The sequence below is a fragment of the Pistacia vera genome, unplaced genomic scaffold, assembly GCF_008641045.1.
Source record: "Pistacia vera cultivar Batoury unplaced genomic scaffold, PisVer_v2 Contig73, whole genome shotgun sequence".
Taxonomy (NCBI): domain Eukaryota; kingdom Viridiplantae; phylum Streptophyta; class Magnoliopsida; order Sapindales; family Anacardiaceae; genus Pistacia; species Pistacia vera.
The window spans coordinates 354295-363417 of record NW_022196590.1 but is presented as its reverse complement, the minus strand read 5'-3'; the positions used below and the strand labels follow the sequence as shown (position 1 = coordinate 363417).

General features: G+C 36.4%; 2 protein-coding genes across 2 annotated transcripts; one reads left to right on the top strand and one right to left on the bottom strand.

The window, feature by feature from the left end:
- Nucleotides 1-2155: 2155 nt before the first annotated feature.
- Nucleotides 2156-4288, bottom strand: LOC116115025 (shikimate O-hydroxycinnamoyltransferase-like). Its single transcript, XM_031401166.1, is given in 3 exon segments — nucleotides 2156-3285; nucleotides 3288-3315; nucleotides 3834-4288. Coding segments are annotated over 3 exon segments (1377 nt in total). The 5' UTR covers nucleotides 4251-4288; the 3' UTR covers nucleotides 2156-2353.
- A 2917-nt stretch (nucleotides 4289-7205) lies between these two features.
- On the top strand, nucleotides 7206-8023 carry LOC116115039. The gene is made up of 2 exons (XM_031401178.1): nucleotides 7206-7888; nucleotides 7984-8023. The coding sequence occupies exons 1-2, from the start codon at nucleotides 7206-7208 to the stop codon at nucleotides 8021-8023; spliced, it is 723 nt and encodes a 240-aa protein (XP_031257038.1).
- Nucleotides 8024-9123: the final 1100 nt, after the last annotated feature.

Sequence of the window (9123 nt, the reverse complement as noted above, 5' to 3'; positions counted from 1 at the left end):
ACCTAATATTAATTATTGATTATCGGTAATTGTGAGTTTGCCAAAATTAGTAAATTCCAAAACATAAACAAAGTTACAAGTCATTTTCTAACTTATTAAAGGCTTCACCACTCCACCAGGTGTGTTAATATATTAGTACAAAGTAGTGTTAGCGGCATTTCTGGGGGGTGATTCAATCACATTGATGACTTGTAAAATTAAACGTCTAGACTCCAGTTTATTCTCAACCACATCATCAGAAACCAGACCCCATGAATTGAAACCTCACACGTACCCTTCAAACAGACTTATGCTAACAGCTCTTCTTTCAAAGCTAATACAACTCATTGGGTCGGTACACAAACCCAATATTATTTTTAATTTTGTTTTAATTCTGATTTCCAACCATCTTCCAATATAGAACTGTACATCACTGCAGTTGTAATAGAGTGGTTAGCTCGTAGCTCAACTACATAAAACCAGATTATATTAACCTTACTGCTCTATCTATATGCTAACTCATCCATTCTTGATGTTGTTTCTATGGTAATTAAACAAACCCGATACTTCTTTCCTGTTTTGACGGATTTACACAAGAACTTGGTGGTTTGGTGAATCTATAGCCAACTAATTCACACACTAAGTTATGTTTGGTGAGGGAAGTCTTCTGCTAGAAAAGTATATTGTTGATGAACTTGTGAATCTGATCATCGGGTACTCTTTAGTCTTTACATTAATTTGTTAAATGGTTTATCAGTAATACCGTTTCTAAATTAATGAAAACGTAAAAGTTGATACTAGAATCAGTGTAATATGAATGTGATTGAACAATTAATAATTTCGGCTTGATGATGAGGTTAACCATTAGGTTAAGTACTGTTGACTTTTGAACTTAGTCCTAATTAATTTAACTGCTGTTTGATGGAGATATAATTGGGTGCGTTTATTTCATTATTTTTGCATTATCCTATCTCTATTCTATCCAAAATACACATTTGTTTCTCTATTATATTAGTTTATAAACCCCCTAAGTTAGTTAATTTAACTAAACCCCCCCGCCCAAAAAAAAATTTAAAATTTGACAAAATCACCCCCACCCACCCACATTTACCAGATTTCGACCACCACAGCTGGAAGGTAGCCGGAATCTGGTATAATGGCGCACTACCGACTGGATCTGGTTGATAGTGCGTCGATATAACATTTTTCAACTAGATACATTGTGGATTTGGTCGGAAAAATCCAGATCTAGAACCAAATATCTAGCCGTTGACGATCAGATCTATGATCGTTGACAGCCAGATCTACGGTCGTAGCTAGTCATCAACGATGGCCAAGATATGGCCGTCATTGACCATCAACGACGATCATATCTTTGACCATCGTTGAAGATTAAACGCGGCCAGATCTGGATCTTTGGCCGTTGTTGATGACCAAATGCGACCAGATCCATAGTGGATCTGATCGAAAAATGCCATACCGACTGCGTCGATACGGCGACTCCAACCACCCTCTGACGGTGGTGGCTAACTGTCGGTATTTAATGGGTGAGTGAGAGTGTTTTTGTTAATTTTTAATGTTTAATTTATTACAGAGATGTTTAGTAAATTAACAAATCTAGATGATTGTTTTGTTAATTTTTAAATCCTACTTCTAATAACCACTCAACTCTTTTTTTTTTAAAAATCTTATCCAAAATAATAAAACAACTAAGTCTCTCCATTTGTATATTTCTAGTTAGCTAGCTGAGCTAGCTGCATCACCAGTTCTGCCCACCTCCTCTTTCTTATAACTCAATAAATTTCTAGCTACATTGTCCAAGAAGATTTGTACTTAATCAAAACATTTATAATAATCTTTTATAAAAGTTTTAAATAAATTGATCAAGGCAGATGTGTTAGAATGGCGTAATATACAAATTGCTTAATTAACGTAAACTATTGTTTGTGAATGTGATTGATGTTTGGATTCAATATTGTTAGCCTAGAAGCTTCATGAAGTAGAAAGTAATTCACATTTTATTTTTTGTGTTTTTTTGTTTTTTATGTGATCAGGAGTGTTTATACTTCTTGAGTAATACATTTAAAAATCTTTATTGAATCACTCAGCCATCTAAAGTTAGTTTTTAACTCACATTAGTTTGGTGATTATTGGTATATATGTATATGTACTCGTATATATATTTATATTTTACAATAAAGCATATATATAATATATAGAATACAACCATGACAAGATGTTGCTGCCGACACACTGCAGCCAGCTTCCAGCCTCCCATACAAAATATAGGATTGGAATATGACACAGTAGGTGACAATAACACAAAATGACAACCATAATTGTCCGATACTAAGAGCCAGACTCGACATTAAACTCATTTCATCAGGTTAAGATAATCAGAAGTCAGAGGCCTAAACACATCAGATGCTTCCTTCTCAATCATCTCTATTTGCTTCTTCAATAGGTGTAAATACACCACCCAGTCACCGTTCCCTAATGGACTCGGCATCGGCATCACATACCCCGCATCACCACCCCATGGGAAATGATATGACCCGAATGCTGGTTTGCCCCACCCGAAATCCACTTTTGAAACTGGAAATCTCTGCCCTGATGACGCCACAAAAGCCGGTCCATTGTCACTTCCGTTTATGTATATCTTAGCTACAGCTGGTTGGGGTCTATGTGCCTCAACCCAATCAATCAGTCCCAGGAAATGATCTTGTGTCACTGCGTTTTCCAAAAAAGCATGAACTTGATTTGCCACGGAGGATAATGGTTTTTCCATAAGTTGAATGATTTTTTGTCCGCCAAAAGGGATTGATAATACATTTCCAAAGTATGCATCCATTAGTCTTGATTTGTAACTATCTACTTGGCTTAACCTAATTCTTCCATCAACAACAATCCCCATTTTTGATGTCTTATCATTGTCTGTAGCGCCACACTGCGCTACCATTTTCCATAAAAATGCACTGAAAGACTCGAGTTTTGTCCTCCTGCATCCTTTGGGGCTAGCGAGTGATTGAAGCTCATTGAGTTGGTCTTTTGTAACATAATATATGCGACTTATGAGATGATCATGAGTAGCTTCAACAGCTTCTTTAGGAGTTGGAGGTGGTGAGAATGGCACGTACATGTCACCTAAAGCAGGGTCAACGCATCCAAGCCGTCTAGGATTTAGCAGAGATCGACGAAAAGATGGTAGCAAAGAAATTGGTCTGGACTGAGCTAATTCAGCCCATGAAACAAGAAATATATTGATGGAGTATGCGTCTGCTATTCGGTGGTCGAAGGTGCACGCACCACAAGACCGCCGCAATTGAGTTCAGTTGCCTGTAAATCAAATTCATATAATATTATATTTGATTACATACATACACTGATCATTAAGGGAATTCTAATCTTTGAAGCCTATGTAGAAAAATTTAACTGCCATCAACTGCCTCACTTTTGATTTACCTAAGACAATAACACTTACTGATGTCCCCCAGATTCCCTTAGCTCCCTAAATTACGTGTCAAAATGATTTTAGATTAAAATATAATATCAAAAAGGTTCTTGGAATACATTCATTCGATATCTTGTTTCCAATCGATATCTCGCAGGAGGTGATGGAAATTAAAAAAAAAAAACATTAAATTAATGTACGCATGTCATGTTCTCCTGCATGGGTGGTTTTGTTATATTTCTTGTAAAAATTAGGTCACATATATTATCATGTACATATATTTTAAGAAAACAAATTACTAAATCTCAAACGGTATGATATCAAAACCATGTTCATGTAGTTGTTTGATGCATTAATCCAAATTAAGAAGCAAAAAAACTTTGAGGGATGAACGATAAGTGACCTGAATAGAGAGCACTCCATTCTTCTTGTTAGGCACGAGCTTGCCTTCAATACTTTCGTCAGGGTTATACAAGTTGAGTTCACTCAACTCGACGTTCGCAAAGGCTTCAACAAAGTCCACTCCACGGTTGTTGCAAAGGAGCTCAGGCTCACCAACAGGGTTGGGTACGACCTCACCGGCGAGGGCGTAGTATGACACTAGCGTTTGAGCCAGGGCCCTCTTTAGAATAGCAACCATGGAGGCAAAAGTCATGCTTTGAAGTGACGGGTTATGGTAGCAAAAGAACACACTAACGTCAACCGGTGGCAGCAGCAAGTCGAGGTTGGAGAATGGAAGCCAATGATCTTGCAATGGTAGCACTGCTGCCACCACCTCCTTCTTGCTTACAGTCACCGTGAAATCTCCTCCTGCAACCATCTTTTGCTTCTTTCTCTCTCTCTCTTTCGCCCCTTCTTTTAGCGAAGATGAATTTATGAAGAAGCAGGAGGGGAAGGGCACGGATTATATAGGCAAAATGTAGAAAATTTAATAGTAATTTATCTGAAATGACAATTTTGACCTCTTATACTTTGCCCATATTAATATTTTTATCCTAAAGGAATTACTATGTTAAGGGTATATCAGTCTTTAAGTAATCATTCTATTAAGGATAAAAATATTGTTCTAAATTCACTAGTAAATTTAGGTGAAACAACTTCTCATGAAATGTGGCTTACAAGGTTCTGGTTTGGTTTATATTTAATTTACATTTTATATAAACTTTTAAGTATGTTTATATTATTAAATGAATAGGTCAAATTTCCTTTAGCTATACGGCGAAACGCAGGGCTGGAAATTTCTTGAATTTTGAAAAGATATTTTAACTTAGCCTTGGCCCTTGATATATATATGTAAGATATTTATTAAGTAAGAAAAGAAAAGAAAGGAATGTACAATACAATGAAATCCACACGAAAGCTTAAGAGTCTATGTTGCAAAGATGGTTTGATAGAGAGTTTTAGATGTTTTATTTAAGAGGTCTTGAGTTTGAATCACTTCTCGACTACTAACGAGAATAGTCACTAAAGTTTTTATCTGACCGATAGTTTCAAGGTCTTAGAGGATTAGTTGACCTACGCCTAAGTTGAATTGGACAACACCAATCATAAAAAAAAAAAAAAAAAAAAAAAAGAGGAATGTTTAACATGTTAAAGTAACGGTAATTAAGTTATCCCACATTGATAAACTTTCATCAATTTACTAATTCAAATTGTCTATTATTATCAGAAGCAAACAAGGCAACGAAAGAGACCCTAGCTGTGTTTCCCATGATACGTCACTCTCAGGTCTTTCTTAATTAACCTTGACAATTTGAAACATATTACTCTTCTCATCTTGTAAGTGTACATACTTGTAATGCCATGTGAAACATACTAGTTATTGCTTGCTGCAGTTGGTAATCTCAATTACTTTTCTCTAAAGCCCACCAAATGTATGGCACAATCACACAGAAACCTATGATCAATCCCGCAGGTTGTTTGTATGTCCCTTCCTTGTTTCATGTTTGCATCCCTGTGTCAATATATATAGGCCTGCACGTGGTTCAACGTCTTTTTCTAAGGGAATCTTATTATACACGTGATTAACATCTTTTTACTTCATATTTTAACCAGAGAGCAAGAATCATTCGATAAATAAAGAAATAAAAGGATTCGCAACTAAGCACCAACATAAACAATCGAACCTTTGGCAAAAGAGACTCAACTCTTGGGATCCACACGAGAACCTGATTGAATTCTTTAAATTAGCCTTCAATTTCAACAGTTGGTGAGAAATTATCAATGTTGGATATTAGCCCTTGACTTGACATAAGTTTACTTGCATAAGTAAACATCCAACAGAAATGCAGGTGTCGTACATGTTTGATTCAACCAGTTGGACCTATTCATTTGGTGCAACTTTCATATCTAAACCAGAAAAGCACAAAAATTGAAAAAAAAAAAAAAAAGAAAAAAAAAAGGACTTGGAACTAAGTACCAACTGTCGAAACTTTGGAGAGGAGATTCCATTAACTCCCGACATCCCTGCAACAACCTAATAAAAGTCTTTAATCTTCATCTTCAAAAGATGATCATGTTACAAAATTCATCCTTAACATGTACCAGATGTTAGCTCATATTAAGTAAACATCCAATTGCAATGTGCATGGTATAAAGATTAACCAATTGATTTGGCCGAATGAGGCAAAAAGTCAAAGAATGCATAGAAATCTAAGATAGAATTCAGGTCTAGAAAATTTGCTTTCATAGGTAACGGTATTAATATAACTCCCTGATTGTTCTGTCTCAGACAAGCAGTAAAAGGCAATGCTAAAGCCTGAGTAATCTGAATAACTAATTTTACACATTAACCGGAATGTTCGCCTTTCTGGGAGGAAGCACAATGTTTTTGTTCCAGGGAAGGCATCCCGAGAGATGTCTACAAGGGCCCTGAAATTAGAAGGTTCGTGCATCGACAGTTCTGACAGAACTTTGCTGTTTAGTTGAATGTTCTACTTCATCAAACCATACATAAAGTTACCATAGTTAACCTGGTTAACAAAATGATACAGGACAAATGAGAAATTGATGAAAATTATTAGCCCTCCAGTAGCATCTGTAAGTGTTAGCCTACTTCAAAAGGGATAAAGGTAATGAGATGTGGGTTACCATAATCAGCATTTCAACTATCGTCTAATGACAGAACATTGTATAATTTGCTTGTTTTAACACAGGGAGGGGAACATTAGTCGATGTATTGTATAAATTTTTTACCCTCATCAGTTTTTTTTTTTTTTTTTTTTTAATTGATGTTTTTGTGGATTTCTAGTCCACTGATGTACCTCAATCTATTCTTTAACTGATGAAGTCATGATATTTTGCTGGAAATGCAATGTTCAAGGGCTGGTAGTTTGAAGATGTTTTTTTTGGCACCAAGGAAGAGCAGTGTGTTGTGCTGGAAGAAGTGGTTTAGGGGCTGTTGGTTGATATCTTTTGTTGTGATGTAATTAGGTAGATGCAGCCAGAAATGTGGCTTTATATCCCTTAATTGTAATGCATTTGTTCACATTGTGTGGCTTAGTTTTAATCATGCAAAAAGGTCCTTGATAGAGTGGTTGTAACAGTGGACTGCAAGCATTATATTGTGTGTAAGTTGTGCTTAATGGTTCAATGAATGTAGCTTGTTCTCTCCGGATTTTTCTTTCTTTGTATAATCTGACATTCAAACCAACAAAATGGTATCAGAGCCATCTCACCAGACCTCTATATAAAATCACAAAACTGATCTTGAACCTTCATCACCCTCCAGCTTTCTTAAAGAACAACTCTGTCCCAAGTCACATAACCTGCATCTATGGCATCTCAATCAGCCTCCTTTTCACCTCCTGTCTTCAATGGTGAGCAATACCATATTTGGGTTGTAAGGATGAAGGCCTATCTAAGAGGGCAGGGGCTCTGGCAATACGTTGAAGAAGAGAAACAACCTATTCAGTTGGGTCCAAATCCCACTCTGAATCAAATGAGGTTGTATGAAGAAGAAATGTTAAAGGCTCCAAGGGCTTTATCTCACATTCATTCGGCTGTTACAGACCTTGTGTTTACAAGGATAATGGCATGTGAAACAGCAAAAGAAGCATGTGATAAGCTGAGAGAGGAGTTTATGGGAAGTGATACAATGAGAAATATGCAAGTGATGAACCTGAGGAGGGAATTTGAGATGTTGAGAATGCAGGAAGTTGAGAAAGTAAAAGAATATGTGGATAGACTGATGAGTGTGGTTAATAAGGTCAAGTTACTTGGAGTGGAAATGAGTGACAAAATGATTGTTGAGAAGGTGCTAGTGAGCTTGCCTGAGAGGTTTGAATCAAAGATTTCCTCTCTAAAGGATTCCAAGGACCTATCACAAATCACTCTTATTGAGTTGGTCCATGCATTGCAAGCTCAAGAACAAAGAAGATTAATGAGGCAGGAGGATGCTAATGAAGGTGCTATGATGGCAACTCAAAGAGGAAAGATTATGCAGGGGAATAATAGAAGGTATGCCGGAGATAAAGAACATTGCATTCATTTAAAAACAATCAATTTTTGAATTGGGTGGGTTGAATTATCAAGTTACCACCTTAAATGTGCAGAATCAATATTAGCTTTAAAGGTTCAAAAACTGCAATTTAGCCCCTGTGTGAAAAACGGAACAGTAGGTTTCTTGTCGCGGAGAAGAAATTCTTTTCCCTAGCGAAGTTCATGCATACTTGGTTGCTGCAGCGAAGTTTTATTTTGCCGCTGTGACCGTGAACTTCCAGAAAACACAAATCGTTCTAGAGAGTTTTATGCAGCGGCGAAGTTTTATTTCGCAGCGGCTAGATCTACTTTTCCAGAATTTCACAACAGCGAAGTTTTATTTTGCCACAGCCAGATTCACTTTTTGCATCTCGCCGCGGCTAACGCCACAAAACAGTGAATTAGGCACAGTAACGTCTTTTGCAATTTTTTCACATAATGACACAGATACAAATCAAATTGAATGATCAAACATTCGACCAGGACACCAACCAACCAATACACATTGAATCAACACATTATTTAATCAATTGATTAATTAAGACATTCAACATACAAAATTTTTCCAGATTTAAAAACACTTCAAATCATGCAATAACATGTTATCAAACAAATATACATGTTATCAAACATCAATTAGACAATATAATCTAATACCCAGGCTCTGATACCACTGTAAGTAATTGATCTACCATACGCAGCGGAAAACAAAAATTCAATCGGTAAATCAATTATCGTTCTTGGCCTAGATCCGAGTATAGATTATACCATTTACAAGTTTATAAACAAAAATCTGTATAAAGTAAATCCATTCAAGGATTAGAATACTTACATACGTTTGGAGGCTCCTTCGAATATCTCTGATTTTGGCAGGAACACTGTTCACGCGATTTTTTGCCAATCGATCTAAAGTGGGATCCCATTCACAGAAGTCCACACGAAGATAATCCGCAGAACCCTTGATTATTTTGCTAGAATAATCAAGGGCTTCAAGAATCAAGAAAGAAGAACAAAAAAAATTTTCTTCTTGAGAAAGAGAGAGATAGGGTGGCTAGGGTTTTAATTGAATGAATAATTCCCTATGTTTTAATTATAAGTTGCACTTATATAGTGCAACAATTAAAACCCTATTCCACTTAGGAATAGCCATGGGCTCCAACCCACTTTGTTTACAAAGATGATGTGTATTTGTGGTCGACTGAAGAGACTCTAGT

Coding starts and splice junctions, on each gene's coding strand:
- LOC116115039 (XM_031401178.1), top strand. CDS start 7,206: ATGGCATCTCAATCAGCCTCCTTTTCACCTCCTGTCTTCAATGGTGAG. Junction 7,889..7,983: donor ATGCAGGGGAATAATAGAAG/GTATGCCGGAGA, acceptor TTAAATGTGCAG/AATCAATATTAGCTTTAAAG.